The 17390-nt window shown below is 42.3% G+C and overlaps 1 protein-coding gene across 1 annotated transcript in view; it reads left to right on the forward strand.

Moving 5' to 3' along the window:
• Positions 1–17390, forward strand: part of ARHGAP10 (Rho GTPase activating protein 10) — a 448736-nt gene that overhangs the window by 161824 nt on the left and 269522 nt on the right. The window contains exon 6 of the mRNA XM_073604823.1: positions 7609–7719. Coding sequence (XP_073460924.1) covers positions 7609–7719 — 111 coding nt within the window. The remainder of the gene's footprint in view (positions 1–7608; positions 7720–17390) is intronic.

Consider the following 17390-nt stretch of genomic DNA (forward strand, 5'->3'; position numbering starts at 1 on the left):
ATAGGGTTTTTAAACTTCACGGTTGCCGATCCCCGTGACTTTGATAAAGCGCATGCACGTGAAATGCGTAGTCACGGAAACCCTGAAGCTTGGGGGTCACGCTGGTTCCCGAGCCTGACTATCCTCCATATGACCGTGCTTTGGTTCCTTCCTCCCGGGTTCTGTACTTGGACCAGGGCATCCCCACCCAACTCTTGGAGCAGCCATACGCCTGCTTGGGCTCAGATGGAGAGAGCCTTGTAACATCTACCCGCGGACTGCGGAGTACGTCAGCTGGCCCGGTACTCCGACACGTGGAGCACGAAGCTCCCGCTGATTGCTGCTTTCTTTCCTTCCATCACCAGCATGCCTAGCTGCCCACAGCCCACCGGTGAGCGTGTCCCTAGTTTGGCTCAGCGCAGTGGTGACATTTGCACCACACCCACTGCCAGGTTTTCTCCATCTGTGGATGCCGTCAGCTTTTCCCTGCTCTGGGATCCTTCCAGCTTCAACGTAAGGCCTCTTTCACACGATCGGACCGTTCAGGTCTGCCTATCAGTTTTGACGGCAGACCTGAACGGGCGCTCCATGTTAGTCTATGGAGCGTCGCATGTCAGCGGATACATGTCCGCTGACATCCGACCCCGTCCGATCCGCTACAAGCAGATGGATGGCCCTACGTCCAGGTCCTTCGCTGGTGGATCGGATCGGGTGAGATCTGATGAAAATGGACATGCTGTCCGTTTTCATCCGATCCCTCCATAGGCGGCATCGGCGCCTGACAAGCCCCTCCCCGCTCAGTGAGCAGAGCGGGACCTGTCATCCGCCGGCTCAGCGGAGATCAACGGACAGATCTCCCGCTGAGCTGGCAGACCGAGGCGGGCTCCATAGAAACTGAGTGAAAGGGGCCTCTGCTTTTATCTTCTATCCGTTTTAACATTACAAGTGCTTTGACATTTGGATTACTGTTTCCACGTGGATTTTATCGAATAAACTGTTCACATCATTGCACTACTGCTATTGAAACATTTTCATTGTTTTTAACCCATTGTGCGCTGGTATCTTTTGTTGTACATTTTGGTATCCATATCTTCCAGTCATGGTCGAATTCCAGCTGGGTTCAGTTCCCACTGTACCACATGTGATTTTCTTTACAGCCATACATGACCACAATCTAGCACTGGTGACACCCACCATTCACCCCTTAATGACCAGGCCATTTTTTGCGATCCGGCACTGTGTTGCTTTAACTGCGACGTTGTACCCAAACAAAGTTGTCCTTTTTTCCCCACAAATAGAGCTTACTTTTGGTGGTATTTGATCACCTCTGCTTTTTTTTTATTTTTTGCGCTATAAACAAAAAAAGACCGACAATTTTGAAGAAAAAAAAATAACCTTTTGCTATAATATCCCCCAAATTAAAAAAAAAAAAAAAAAAAATGTCTTCATCAGTTTAGGCCAATATGTATTCTTCTACATATTTTTGGTAAAAAAATCGCAATAAGCGTGTATCGATTGGTTTGGACAAGCGTTATAGGGTCTACAACATGGGAGATATTTATGGCTTTTTTTTTTTTTTACACTAGTAATGGCGGTGATCTGCGATTTTTAGCAGGACTGCGACATTGCGGTGGGCAGATCGGACACTTGACACATTTTTGGGACCATTGACATTTATCCAGCGATCAGAGCTAGAAAAATGCACTGATTATTGTGTAAATGTCACTTGGCAGGGAAGGGGTTAACACTAGGGGCCGATCAAGGGGTTAAGTGTTTTCCCTCGTGAGTATTTCTAACTGTGGGGGGAGACTAACTGGAGGTGGCGACATATCGCTGTTAGTAATTATTACAAACAGCAGATCTGTCTCTTCTCTCCTGTCAGAACGAGGATTTATTTACATGCACAAATCCCTGTTCTCGCTCTCATGCCCACGTTCACGGGGCAATCACGCCCACCTGGTCCCCCGCTGTTGTACGGGCACAGCGATTCGCGGGAACTAACCACTTTGCCGACGTATATGTGCGTGAGCCAGTCGGCAAGTGGTTAATCATGCCTCACTGATTCTCTTACTGCAAGCCTAGCACATAAGGTCTGAATGTAAAGAAAAGTAACTCTGCAGTCTTTAATGATGTAAAACATGTACTGTTTTGATAACCAAAGACTGTTACCTAGGTGACCTATGCTTTAGGTCATGATAAAAATGGGTAATTTTTAAAATCAAAATCCTAACTTTAAAACTAAATCTAAAATGCTAAAGCTGGATACACTCTATACAATTTTCTTTACATTTTTTTCCCCTTAGATTTACCAAAACCATATAATATGAGGTCAAACTAAAACACTTTCAATTTGCATTAAGGCAGGCCCTTTCACTACATACTTGAAGGTAAATCTAATGCCGCGTACACACGGTCGGACTTTTCGTCTACAAAAGTCCGACAGCCTGTCCGACAGACTTCCGACGTACCTTCGGCGGACTTGCGGCAGACTTTCTTACGAACGGACTTGCCTACACACGACCACACAAAAGTCCGACGGATTCGTACGTGATGACGTACACCGGACTAAAATAAGGAAGTTCATAGCCAGTAGCCAATAGCTGCCCTAGCATGGGTTTTTGTCCGTCGGACTAGCACACAGACGAGCGGATTTCGGGGTCCGTCGTACTTACGACGTAAAGATTTGAAGCATGTTTCAAATCTAAAGTCCGTCGGATTTGAGGCTAAAAAAGTCCGTTGAAAGTCCGGAGAAGCCCACACACGATCGGATTACCAGCCAGCTTTAGTCCGTCAGCGTCCGTTGGACTTTTGTAGACGAAAAGTCCGACCGTGTGTACGCGGCATAAAGGAAATCAACAACAAAAGTTGTATTTGGAGTTCAACTTTAGTGCAACTTTGACGCAACTTTGGATGGGTGCAACTTAGATATGACTTTGGCTTTGACCAGTGATAATGGACAACTGTTGCTCAGCTGTTGCATTGTATAACATCCAGGTATGACTCTCATGCAACTTTTGAGGGTTAATATTGAAGTCCATTACTTTATGGTTGCATTAAATTTGGACCAAAGTAGTGCACAAACTACTCTAAAGTTGCCGCAACTTTAAGTCACACACATATATGAATGGTTATCATTGGGGAACGACTTGTCATGCGATTTTGATCTCCTTTAATTTTTTTTAAATCTTTGTGAATCCTATCGGTGTTCTACTGCTGTGCACCTGTTTCAGCAAGCATGAAACTATTGGATAGGCTGTGTATTTCTTTTCACTTGTAAAATGTACTCCTGACATTTATCTGTGGTTATTGATGCCAAGTATATAGGTTCAGTAAACTTGGGTTATATTTTCACTGGAGGTCTGGGTTCTTCTAGAACTGTTCACTCATTATCACATGCATGTTATATCTTTTTTTTTTTTTTTTTTTTTTTTTTTTTAGCATTGATTTAGGTAGAGGTGTGTGAAATAAGTTTATAAATTGTCAGGCATGAAAACCCTTCTTTGGGACCTTGGAAAATGTGCATATTTGGGTTGCCAACAACAAAGACAAAATCGGGGATTAAGATCCAGTGTACCTGGATCACCGTTGACACTGCAACTCTTTGACAACCTTTTTTTTTTTTCAAAAGAGTTATACATGACTGCATGTGTGTTCATAAGCACACACCTATGTCCACTCTTAAACCAGCACTAGTAACCTTTTATTTGCTGATTGTGAATTTACTACTTTCCTTTTGTGGCAAGGCACTGTACTGGTGGAGACCTTTCATTGACCTTTGCATTCAGGATAGGGTTAAACTAATTTATAAATCTAGTACAAGGCTTTGATTACAGCTATATGTATTCAGTTTGGCCATAGGGAAAATGATTTACTTAGAAAGCTCTCTGCTGTTCACACATTGCACAATTAATGGAAGGAAGAGTTATCTTGTTAGTTGCAAGTCTAAAAAAACACTGTTTTTCTTGGCTGCCTTTTTATCCCCCAGAGAAGTTGTTTTCAAATTGGCATGCTTTTTCCAAAGGGTCTGCTGTGGAGGAATGTATGAGAACATGAGCAAAGGATGTGTTTGTGACCTTTCCGACAGGGTCATCTCACCAGAGAAAAGACAATCCACTATTCCACTTATCCCTTAGCATTGGCAGTTCACATCGTTGAGCAGTATTCTGAGTTTCTACAGATAATCCCAGATATCCTTTGCAACAAAAAGTAAAAATTGTATTATGATCTTTACATTAGGCCTCATTTGCAAGGTGTGTTAATTCCAGCTGGGGCTGGATTTACAGTTGGTTGCAGTTGGTTGCAGTTGGTTGCAGTTGGTTGCAGTTGGTTGCAGACGGTTGCAAAGCAATGATGAGTTGACAGTCTGCTAGTGTTCAGATGTGATCCTGCATGGAGCAATTGCCTGCAGTGAGGGATAGAATATCTCCCTTGGGTGCAAACTGCTTGAGACCAAGGTAATCCCTTCATATACGATTGCATGCAAACATCTTTGGGCACTGTCATCCTGCCATTGCTTTGTATGGGCTAAAAGGTGTCTGTAACTGCATCCACGGGAATCCGCACGATTCTTGTAGCTGTAGCTCAAACGCTCAAGAAGAAAAAAAAAAACTATTGCTTTCAATAGCCCTTGTTCACATGTGGGCATCCTGTCACCTGCAGCAAAACGCCTGTCGCTCAACAAAGTACATGAGCTAACTTTTTTTTTTTGTTCTCATTCTTTAATGGAAACGCCTGAAAAGTGCAACATTAAGTGTTTTTTTTCAAGTGTTTTGCCACATGTTTTCTGGTCAAACAGCAGCTTAGTCACACCGTTTAGTTGAGAAACACCTGCCAAAATGTGCAATTCTGCTCCAAAAAAAATGCTCAAACACTTGAGGGAAAATAAAAAATGCTTGAAAACGAGATGGCTAAGCTGGCCATACATTATACAGTTTTCTTCAATTTCCTTTAGATTTGCCTTCACTGCAAGGGCCTGCCTGCTTGCATGCAAATTAAAAGTGTTTAGGTTTGACCTGATATATGGTTTTGGTCAATCTAAAGGAAAATTGTACAAGGAAATTGTATAATGTGTTGCCAGCCTTAGGTGTGAGTGTAGCCTTAGTTAATTGAGGGGCAGGAGAGATCCCCTCTTGCCTGCCACACATCATTATTGGTCAGCAGGCAACCTTTCACAGAAGTGGGCCAGTAGTGCCTACAGAACCAGATATAAGACCCACTGGGGCCCTAGCAAAGTAACCTTCTCAGGACCATATCAATTTCAGAGTTCATTTTTGGCAAATAAACACTTAAATATTGCCCATGTTTGTACATTTCAAATTAAGAACTTGGAAAGATCATTCAGAACTTCAAATCTTTATGAAATGATTCAGTAAGAATTCAATATACATAAAGCATAAAGAAACTATGAGTATAAAAATATATTCAATAACTATGTGCTGTGCACTGGGATTTAAATTCAGCTCATTTTTATTAAAATACAATTTGATGTTACCTGGATACAATTCCCATTATTACAAGTCCGCTAGATGAGAAGTTTGTGAGAAAAAAATACCTATTGTGACGGCAGCGGTCAGTGTTCAGCTGCGGGAGCAATTTGGCCAAGCATGCTGCTGCTGTTTGATATTGCGAAAGCCAGTGACCGCTCAAGACCTTGTGATTGACTACATTGATCTTTACTGGAGTGTTTTGCAGAACAGGATAACAAACTGACAGATAAGAAAAAAGCAGATTAGGAACTGGCTTATGAGCATCATAAATAAAAGAAAAACTTGCGAAAGTCACTCAACATGCAGTGATCCTGAAACCCCACCTATCATAGCCACCTGTCTGGTTGATGTCTGCCTGGCCCACAGTAGTTGCCGGCTGTTGGAGCTTGACCTAAACTTGTTTGCACTGATAAAATGGACAAAACCAAACCATAAACACATTTTTCGGGATATAGTTAACTGCCTTTACCTTGTCGGTCACCACATACTGTATGATCATGACTAAACCTTTAAAGAAAGCCTGGAGTACACTTTCAATATGAAGTTGAAATTCACCTCCAAGAACTGAAGGCTTTTTATAGTAAAGATTTCTAGGAAAAACCTAGGAAGGGTCACCCGCCCACAACAAGGGAATAAAATCAATATGTAGAAAAAAAACAGGGCGTTTAAGGCCCCTTTCACACTTGTGCGACTTCAAAGTCGTGCGATTTTACCGCGATTTTGCGCAATTTTGCCTCGATTTAGGAGCAGTACTACTTTGTACGACATTGCCACAACTTTGGCATTAACCATTCTCAGCTTGTGCTTACAAAGTCGTAGTGAAATCGTGTCTATATTATTTAGGTACGATTTGCATGCTGCTTGAGGGTTTAACATTGAGGTCTATGGATATCAACTCGCATGGAAGTTGGACCAAAGTAGTGCAGGGATTACTTTGAAGTCGGCACGACTTAGTCGTACCAATAGGAATGGTAGTTGTATAAGTGTGAAACGGAACTATGGATGACCCAACAGTATTATACTAGAGACCGTATTAAATACTTTGTTGATGAAAAATGTTATTTTTTTTTTTATATTTAAAGACCTCATTTAAAAACATTACTTATCAATATAAAAAAGGTATAATGGCAAAAATCCACTAGAAAATGTCAACGCGCTTTGTGGTCTTATGCCGCTTTTTTAGGACATCAGATTTCTTCATAGGATAATGTTTTTGTTTTTTTTTTATGTGTATGGTCAGTCCCCTCCTTTGTGGGATAAGTGGCCTGCTATATATATAATGTTGTAAAATATATATATTTTAATTGTTCAGTTTGTATCACCCTATATATCTGCAGTTATATGATGTACTCATTCTATAATATGTGTTTTTAATAGATGAAACTCACTAGTATATGGCATTTTATTCTATGAAGAAATCTGATGACCTGAAGAAGAGGCATGAGACCGTGAAACGTGTTGACATTTTCTAGTGTATTTATGCCATTATACCTTCTGATTTTTATATTGATATGCAATGTGTTTTTTTTCGTAGTTTAAAGTATTCATTATGGTCTCTAGTGTAATACTGTTGGGTCATCCTTAAACACCCTGTTCGTTTCTATATATTGGTTCTATTTCCTTCCATTGAGTTTTAACCCTTCCTTACGATATCCAAAGCTAAAACAAATACGTTTTAGCTACACATGAACTTTTATAAATGTTTTTCATTTTTGTTGTGTTTTTTCTTACTACTGTATAAAGAAATGTCCAGACAGCTTATTCTCAGCTCCAGGAATCAGAATTAGTTTATTCTCCTGTTGTGTGGAGTGCCTGTTTGCTTGATGTCAGTCTGCCTGCTTCAGTCTAACTTTGCGTGTCCTGTATAAAATTGGCGCAGTTCCCTTTGTAAGACTAAGCTTTACACTTGTGCTGCATGCACTACCCCATACACGCCTTTTTCAAAACCTTTTAAGTTAAAACAATAAATTCATGTAGAGGGTTATAGGTGGTTTAAGATATGATGTCTGTCTGTTTTGAATACACAGCTCTTAAATTTCTTTTGGAGAGATGCACAGATCTTTTCCTTAAAGGGTATGGCATGAGATGTACAGTGCAGTTATTCTGGAGCTTTAAGCAGCTGTTTTCTTTCTTCCTCTTTCAGGCAGATGTCCAAGTGGAGCAGAATCGAGAACATTTTTTTGAGCTGTCACTTGAATATGTGTGTAAACTGCAGGAAATCCAGGAACGGAAAAAATTTGAATTTGTGGAACCTGTAAGTGAGGACAATGGTGTATATATACAAAGGAAGCACTGATTTCTTATAAACTGATGATGTGCTTTTTTTTCTTTCTGTCATTTATGAACTATCTTGTCCTTTCATTATGTGCAACTGCATGTTATAGTTGGGCCTCTTTCACACAGGCAAATTCTGTCCATTTTTCAATCCTCCTTGTGAAGATGGAGTAAAGACTATAATATATTCCAATGGGTGTTCAGATGTATAAGGATGACCATACGTATACACCAGTAAACATCCAGGTCCATCTAGGCCCACCATTGGAAACAGAACAGGCTTTCAGTGTTTATGCAGGCTACTGATGCCATCCATATACATCCGCTCAGTTAGGGGTCGGTTCACACCAGGTGCCGTAGGACTGTGTTGGGTAGCTATTTCAGCGCAGTCCCACCACAAGACAAAGCGGGTAGTGTGCGCTGAAAAAAAGTTTGGGTTGTGGTACTTTTTCAGCACAGTGCGACACAATTCACTGCCTCATACTGCACTGTGGCAGAATCAACTTAAAGTGTTACTAAAGCCACAACCATAAAATCTGTCTGTATATGCAGTAAAGCATGCTTGTTATACTCAGTGTGGAACCTAAGGGGTTAATCCTCCGCATTGTGTAAAAAAGCGGTTTGATCTTGTATGCACAGATCCTCCCCTCCTTCCACTGTCTCCCGATAATTTCCTGATAACACAGAGCCTATGGAGTCAAGCTGCACATCTTTCTTGGGAGGGTGCATGTGAACAGCACAGGGCCAAATCAGCACTGTCCAGACAGTCAGGGGTCTTGCGGTCTCATAGGGCAGTCAGTAGAATGAAAACATCTCATACAAGCTTTAGAAATCACGACTGCTCTAACTGCTGATGAGAAAAGGTATTTAGCAGTTTATATTTACTATTGCATTTCCATGTTCTGTGTACTGTGGGAGACCAGCTATAGTGATTGCAGGGTCTTGGGTTTAGTAACACTTTAATTGTTACTTTGTGACATTTCAATAGAGTTTGCTAAAAACAGTGTTATTACTTAAGGCCCCTTTCACACTGGGGCGGGAGGTGTGTCGGCGGTAAAGCGCTGGTATTTTTAGCAGCGCTTTACCGTCGTTTTAGCGCTGGTATTCGGCCATTAGCGTGGCAGTTTTACCCCCGCTAGCGGCTGAGAAAGGGTTAAAAACCACTGCAAAGTGCCTCTGCAGAGGCGCTTTGCCGGCGGTATAGCCGCGGTGCCCCATTGATTTCAATAGGCAGGAGTGGTGAAGGAGCTGTATACACACTGCTCCTTCACCGCTCCAAAGATGCTGCTAGCAGGACTTTTTTTTCCTGTTCTGCTAGTGCACTGCTCCCTCGGGGCTTTCACATTGGAGAAAAAGCAGCAGCACTTTCAGGGCACTTTGCAGGCGCTATTTTTAGCGATGTAGCGCCTGCAAAGCGCCCCAGTGTGAAAGGGGTCTAAGTGTTAACTACTTTTTCCAGGAGTCTTCCAGGACGGCTTACAGAGAGATAGGCTCCTCCAACCTAGCACAGGAAACACATGATCCACATTATAAAAGCAACGACACAGGCATTGGCCTCTCAGTATTAACAAATAACCAAAGGCACAGAATAAACATTTCCATTAGCGAAGCTTGCTATATGATAGTAGAAGTATGTCAAAAAAATAAAAGGGAGGAATTGACGCCATCCTGGAAGACTCCTGGAAAAAGTAGTTAACAGGTAATAACACTGTTTTTCCAAGTCCTTTTCCAGGGCGGCTTACAGAGAGGACAAAAAAGGAATACCTGATTAGGGTGGGACCACAGCCTGCAGAACCTTCCTGACAAAAGACTGCTCCTGGCTGGCCAGCAGATTCAGCATGTAAGTAGCCTACAAAGGTCTGGATACTGGACCAGGTAGCTGCCTTGCAAATCTGGAGGGGAGATGCCCCAGCCTTTTCAGCCCAAGATGTTGATACTGTCCTGGTTGAATGAGCCTTTACTCCAGACGGTGGTCTCAAGGATGCTGCTTTGTATGCCTCTGTGGTGGCCAACTTCATCCACCTTGCAAGGGTATTTTTAGATGATTTCTTACCCCTGTTTGGGCCCGCAAACAATACAAACAGGCTTGTGGAAACTCTCCATTCCTTGGTGCGCTCAATGTAAGCGATCGAACATCTCCTGACGTCTATTTTATTAAATGATGCCTCCTTCTCGTTCTTAGGCTTCCCAGCAAAAAGAAGGGATCACAATCTCCTCAGATCTATGGAAGTTAGATGGTACTTTTGGAAGAAAAGCTGGGTCTAGAGAGAGTAACTGTCCAAAGAAATAATGCAGAAAGGCTCTGCAATAGAGAGAGCCTGGATCTTGCTGATTCTTCTTGCAGATACCAGTGCTATCAGAAGTACTGCCTTTAAGGTCAATAACTTAATTGGTAGCTCCTCTAGTGGTTCAAAAGGCACCCTACAAAAACTCTGCTGCACTGTAGATAAATCCCATGACGGGAATCTTCTCTTCTTGGGAGCCCTTCTATGACCTATGGCCGTAAGAAACCTCTTGATTAGGGGCTCTTCTATAAGCCCCCTACTTGGGGAAACTAGACAATGCTGATACCTGTATCTTGATTGTACTAACTGTCAGGTTCAGATCTGCCCCTGCTTGGAGGAAATCTAGCACTGCAGGAATCATGGGCCCCAAAATTCTGTTATTAAACCTACGCCAGAAGCCGAATTTCTTCCAGATTTTATTGTATATAGCGTTGGTAGTTGATTTCTGGCTACTAAGGATAGTATCAATCGCTTTAGCTGAAAGCCCCTTTCTTCCTAACAGCTCCCTCTCAGAAGCCAGGCCGTCAGAGAAAGAGAGCTTAATTCCGGATGGTTCACCACTCCCTAATGTGTGGGACCCTCCCTGCAGGGTAGTTTCCAGGGGTCCAAAATGCTGAGCTTTAGAAGACATTGGAACCATGACCTTTTTGGCCCTCAAGGTGCAATTAGGATAACTTTTGACCCTGATGACTTCATCTTCCGAATGACCTCTGGAATGAAAGCAAAAGCCCTGGGCCACCTGTTTGAGTGAGCTCCCCAACCATGAGCGCTGGCGTCTGTTGTGATCATCACAGGATGGAGCCGAGACCAAAGTCGACCTGCCGATAGGTTCGTGGTGTCCAACCACCAGCTGACTGACATCTTTACCGCCTGCGGGATCCTTACCCGATTGAAGTGAGACCTTTTTGCCGTCCCAAACTGAGAGCATAAGGTTCTGTAGTGTTCTCGTATGTAATTGTACCCATTGAACACCTGGAATGACTATGGTCATAAGCCCGAGGATCCGCATTACATTGCGTATGGAGGAGTCTGGGCTTGCATAGAGGTCGGTAACTTCACATATCAGAGTCTGAATTTTTTCTTTCGTCAAAATAATCCTGGACACTCTTGCATCTATCTGGTACCCCAAAAACACGATCACTTGAGTAGGAATGAGATGAGACTTCTCCAGATTGACCAGCCATCCCAAATGCTGCTCAGATTCTGCTCCACCTCCCCTGGAGAATCTGCAAATAGCAGCAGATCATCCAGGTAGGGGATTATTTGGATCCCCTCTGACTTCAGAGTCTGAAGAGCTTCTGCCAGCACTTTCGTGAAGATATGAGGAGCAGAAGCTAGGTCGAAAGGCAGGGCATTGAACTGGACATAGAACGTTTTGAACCTGTTCTGGACTGCGAAACTGAGGTATCTTCCTGGAATCCCATTGAATGGGAACGTGAAGATGGGCATCCCTAAGGTCTAACGACACCATGAAGACCCCCGTGGACAGCAGCTCTCTTGTTGTATATATTGTTTCCATTTTGAAATGCTTGTACTTGACAAATGTATTCATCTGTTTCAGGTTTAGAACGAGTCGGAACTCGTTCTAAAGTGCGAACTATCAATTTGGACATGAATCGGATCGCATGGGTGTGAACACCCATGCTATCTGATTCTGGTGCAGATCAAAAAAGGGTCCTGCATGACTTTGGTCCAAATGCAATACAAATTCAGCCATCGTATGACATCGTATGTGATTTGCGCGGTAGTGCTGTGCGAATCACATGCAATGTCACACAACGCACTAATGTGAACCCAGCCTTAATGCTGTGAATTTTTGAGGAGTGCTTGCATTACTTTCTGTGCGATTTCAGCCCATTCCAGCTTACCGCACCGAATGAAGACCACGGTCTGTGCAATTCAGGGGTGAACCAGGCCTAAAAGTCAGTTTTTGAAATAGAAAATAAAGGCTGGTTTACAAATAGGGCACTTTTTTTTTAATTCAAATGCCCCTCTAAGTATTCAGACCCTTTGCTCAGTATTTAGTAGTAGCACCCTTTTGATCTAATACAGCCATGAGTCTTTTTGGGAAAGATGCAACAAGTTTTTCACACCTGGATTTGGGGATCCTCTGCCATTCCTCCTTGCAGATCCTCTCCTTTTCTGTCAGGTTGGATGGTAAACGTTGGTGGACAGCCATTTTTAGGTCTCTCCAGAGATGCTCAATTGGGTTTAAGTCAGGGCTCTGGCTGGGCCATTCAAGAACAGTCATGGAGTTGTTGTGAAGCCACTCCTTCGTTATTTTAGCTGTGTGCTTAGGGTCATTGTCTTGTTGGAAGGTAAACCTTCGGCCCAATCTGAGATCCTGAACACACACAGGTTTTCGTCCAGGATATCCCTCTACTTGGCCGCATTCATCTTTCCCTCGATTGCAACCAGTCGTCCCTGCAGCTGAAAAACACCCCCACAGCATGATGCTGCCACCACCATGCTTTACTGTTTGGACTGTATTGGACAGGTGATGAGCAGTGCCTGGTTTTCTCTACACATACTGCTTAGAATTAAGGCCAAAAAGTTCTATCTTGATCTCATCAGACCAGAGAATCTTATTTCTCACCATCTTGGAGTCTTTCAGCTGTTTTTTTAGCAAACTCCATGCGGGCTTTCAGGTGTCTTGCACTGAGGAGAGGCTTCCGTCGGGCCACTCTGCCATAAAGCCCTGACTGGTGGAGGGCTGCATTGATGGTTGACTTTCTACAACTTTCTCCCATCTCCCGACTGCATCTCTGGAGCTCAGCCACAGCGATCTTTGGGTTCTTCTTTACCTCTCTCACCAAGGCTCTTCTCCCCCGATAGCTCAGTTTGGCCGGACGGCCAGCTCTAGGAAGGGTTCTGGTCGTCCCAAATGTCTTCCATTTAAGGATTATGGAGGCCACTGTGCTCTTAGGAACCTTAAGTGCAGCAGAATTTTTTTTTTTTTTTTTTTTTTTTGTAACCTTGGCCAGATCTGTGCCTTGCCACAATTCTGTCTCTGAGCTCTTCAGGCAGTTCCTTTTGACCTCATGATTCTCATTTGCTCTGACATGCACTGTGAGCTGTAAGGTCTTATATAGACAGGTGTGTGACTTTCCTAATCAAGTCCAATCAGTATAATCAAACACAGCTGGACTCGAAGGTGTAGAACCATCTCAAGGATGATCAGAAGAAATGGACAGCACCTGAGTTAAATATGAGTGTCACAGCAAAGGGTCTGCATACTTAAAACCATGTGATATTTCAGTTTTTCTATTTTTAATAAATCTGCAAACATGTCAACAATTCTGTGTTTTTCTGTCAATATGGGGTGATGTGTGTACATTAATGAGGAAAAAATGAACTTAAATGATTTTAGCAAATGGCTGCAATATAACAAAGAGTGAAAAATGTAAGGGGGTCTGAATACTTTCCGTCCCTACTGTATATGTATGTGTATATATAATTGTGTGTATGTATATATGTGTGTGCGTGTATGTATATATAATTGTGTGTATGTATGTGTGTGTGTGTATGTATGTGTATGTATGTATATGTATGTGTGTGTGTGTGTATATATATATATATATATATATAGAGAGAGAGAGAGAGAGAGAGAGAGAGAGAGAGAGAGAGAGAGAGAGAGAGAGAGAGAGAGAGAGAGAGAGAGAGAGAGAGAAATTTTGACAAAACTGAACATTTGTTTAGCTCATTATATGAAAGTAAGGTTAATATAACTTAGATTACAAAATCTTCAGTTTTACTCAAATTAGTTAATGCGAAAATGAATACACCCCACAACAAAAACTACATCTAGTATTTTGTATGACCTCCATGAATTGTAAGGACAGCACCAAGTGTTCTAGGCATGGAATGAATAAGTTGGCGACATATTGCAACATCTATCTTTTCTATTCTTCAAGAATGACCTCTTTTAGGGCCTGGATGCTGGATGGAGAGTGATGTTCAACTTGTCTCTTCAGAATTCCCCATAGGTGTTCCCCAATTGGGTTCAGATCAGGGGACATACTTGGCCACTGAATCACTTTCACCCTGTTCCTCTTCAGAAATGCAACAGTGGCCTTAGATGTGTGTTTTGGATCATTGTCATGTTGGAAAAGTGCACAACGACCAAGGGCACAAAGTGATGGTAGCCCCTTCTCTTAACATAGAGCAGTACATCCTGTGAATTCATGATGCCATCAATGAAATTCAGCTTCCCAACAGCAACACTCATGCAGCCCCACAGAAGGACACTGCCACCACCATGTTTCACTGTAGGCGCACTACGACCTTTTTCTTTGTACTCCTCCCCTTTGCAACACCATACAGTTTTGAAGCCATCAGTCCCAAAAACATTTATCTTGGTCTCATCACTCCAATGTACAGAGTCCCAGTAGAAGTCTTCTTTTTCAACCTGGATCCTGGAAAATTCTAGGTGGGCTTTTTTGTGCATGGGCTTTAGGAGAGGCTTCCTTTGTGGATGACACCCATGTATGCCATATTGTGTCAGGGGAAACAATCACCCCAGTTTGGCTTTCTACTTCTTTTGCTAACTGCAGTGAACTTGCATGGCGATTTTCTTCAACCCTTCTCATCAGCTCCTGTTGAGGTGTTAACTTCCATGGATAGCCTGGATGTCTCTGTGAGATTGCTGCGGTTGCATCTTTGTTACATTTTTGTATCACTTTTGCTACAGTATTCTGACTGATAAGTAAAGCTTTGCTGATCTAGCCTTCACCTTTCTTGTGTAAAGAAACTTTCTTTCTATGGCCTTGTGACATTTCTCTTCCATGTGGTGCCATTGCTGACAGCACGAAATGGGAAGGGGTTTTCTTAGGTAACGTCCTTTTATAATGAACTGTCTGCTGGACACCTGTTTAAGGAATAATTAGACTCACCTGTAGTTGAATTCTTGTTAATTAGGATTTTGTTGTCTAAAATTAGCTTTGCCCCTAATGCCCCTTACACACGGTCGGATTTTCCGACGGAAAATGTGTGATAGGACCTTGTTGTTGGAAATTCCGACCGTGTGTAGGCTCCATCACACATTTTCCATCGGATTTTCCGACACACAAAGTTTGAGAGCAGGATATAAAATTTTCCGACAACAAAATCCGTTGTCGGAAATTCCGATCTTGTGTGCACAAATCCGACGGACAAAGTGCCACGCATGCTCAGAATAAATAAAGAGATGAAAGCTATTGGCCACTGCCCCGTTTATAGTCCCGACGTACGTGTTTTACGTCACCGCGTTTAGAACAATCTGATTTTCCGACAACTTTGTGTGACCGTGTGTATGCAAGACAAGTTTGAGCCAACATCCGTCGGAAAAAATCCTAGGATTTTGTTGTCGGAATGTCTGAACAAAGTCCGACCGTGTGTACGGGGCATTAGACTTTAAAGACTTTGAATGAATTTGTTAGGAAAAATACTTTGTGTGTGCAAATGAACAAATCTTGGTTGCAAGCAATGGGCCACATTTGTGGGAGTATTTTGTAGTATAACGTCCCAAAGGAACGTCCGAAAGGAAAGTAAAGGTTATCTGATAAATCTGTTGGTGTACTCAATTATGCTGAGCACTGTGTGTGTGTGTGTGTGTGTGTGTATAAAAAATTGTTTTATAGAAATTTCAACAGATATTGTAAAGGTAATCCATATTCTTTCATCCGTTGTACTTGACAGTGCGGGTGACACCCATCTGAAAGGGGTCCTAGAAAACTTAGGTTAGTGCAAGTTAGAACCTTCCTTATATAGTGGGATCTCCGCCAAATCTTTGGCACCACTGCAAAAAAAAAAAAAAAAAGATATGCCAACATTTTATTGGAAACTGGTATTTGAACAGTTAACTGCAAGCTCACTTTGTAGCCACCCCAGTAAAGTTTTATAGGTAACTTTTTTACACCCAGATATGTTGTGAAATGTATTTGTTACCAGTGAATGTCAAGGTTTTCTATTTAAAATACATTTTTTTTCTCCATAAAAGCCAATGCAAGACAGCAGGGTCTGTGGCCACTGTGTTAGAACATTGCAGCCACTAGCTCCGCCCCATGTGTCATTCATAGTGACATTACATTTATAGACCATAGTGGGCCCAGCATGTTTTCTTCAATCTCACCCCCCTCCCTCAGATAGAATTACTCTCCTTGCAGCCAGACAGTTTAGCAGGAGCCGATATTTAAACTGACATTAAAGCCACTTGAAGTTAAAAAATGAATATGGGGATAACATTTTCAGAAGAAACATTACTCCTGCCACAATAAATTATATTTTCAGAAGGTTACACTTCAGCTTTTTAAAGAATTACAGTCTGAATGGTCTGTATAGCATACAGTTAAAGGGCTGCTAAATCTTTAAGTTTCAATTCTTCTTAGTATCTTGGCTATGGGAGAGATGTTGGCCAGCAAATCTGACTCTAAATCCACAGAACCTTTTAAAGGGAACCTAAGGTCTGCTTCACAGTATGCTGATCTACTTAGTGAGAGGTTTCTCTGCAGACCGGCGGTCTGCTCCGTTGTCACTTCAGTCTTACAGCTTTAGCTCATGGTGGGATATTTACAAGACAGATCCAAATCATGTCTGCAGGTTGTAGTGCCAAGGTGGCAGGTAGGTGGTCCCTGTCACCTGATCCTGGTTATACAGAAGAATTTCAACACTTTTATTATGCACTTTACGTAGCCAGGTGGCCTACTATAAACCAAGAAATTGTTCCGTATGTAGTGCAAAGAACAAAGCACAGTGTGAAAGAACCAGAAAGAATATGTTTTACTGATGGTATTCAGGTGTCTATTTTATTCACTGGTACTACACTGTACTTTGCTCTTTTCACAGTGGTATTAAATAAGCGTGCAAGTCTGTGTATGACCCTGCCCATGTGACTGGCAGCAGGTCATTTAAAGAGAACTAGTCCCAAATGGTGATTTGCAGTAATTTGAATTTCCACCTTTAAATTGTTATAATACAGCATTTTATTTCAGGGTTTACTAAAGCCAGCGTTTCAGGTAAAGTGTTGCCAACAGCACACACACTAAAAAAAAGTCATACATGAAATGTGCTGGCAAAAGTATGTGAAGGGAAAATTAAACTGCAGCTAAACCCAGTCCTTGGGTGCGGCTGTTCGTTTTTCTTTTTTAAAGTAGAACTCTAGGCAAAATTTTTATTTTTTATTTTTTTACATTTTGGATAGAGCAAAGGAGGGGTATAACACCTGTCAGATTTTTTTTTCATCATCAGTGTCCCATTGCAGAGATTTTTCTTCACTTCCTGCCCCATAGCCAAATTGGAAGCGAGGGGAAATCCCTGCAAATAAAGGGAATTCTCCCCCCCCCCCCCCCGTTTACCACAGCTAGTATCCCCATTGGAAGATTCCCTTTCT

Source organism: Aquarana catesbeiana, linkage group LG01 (assembly GCF_042186555.1).
Source record: "Aquarana catesbeiana isolate 2022-GZ linkage group LG01, ASM4218655v1, whole genome shotgun sequence".
In the NCBI taxonomy this organism is placed as follows: domain Eukaryota; kingdom Metazoa; phylum Chordata; class Amphibia; order Anura; family Ranidae; genus Aquarana; species Aquarana catesbeiana.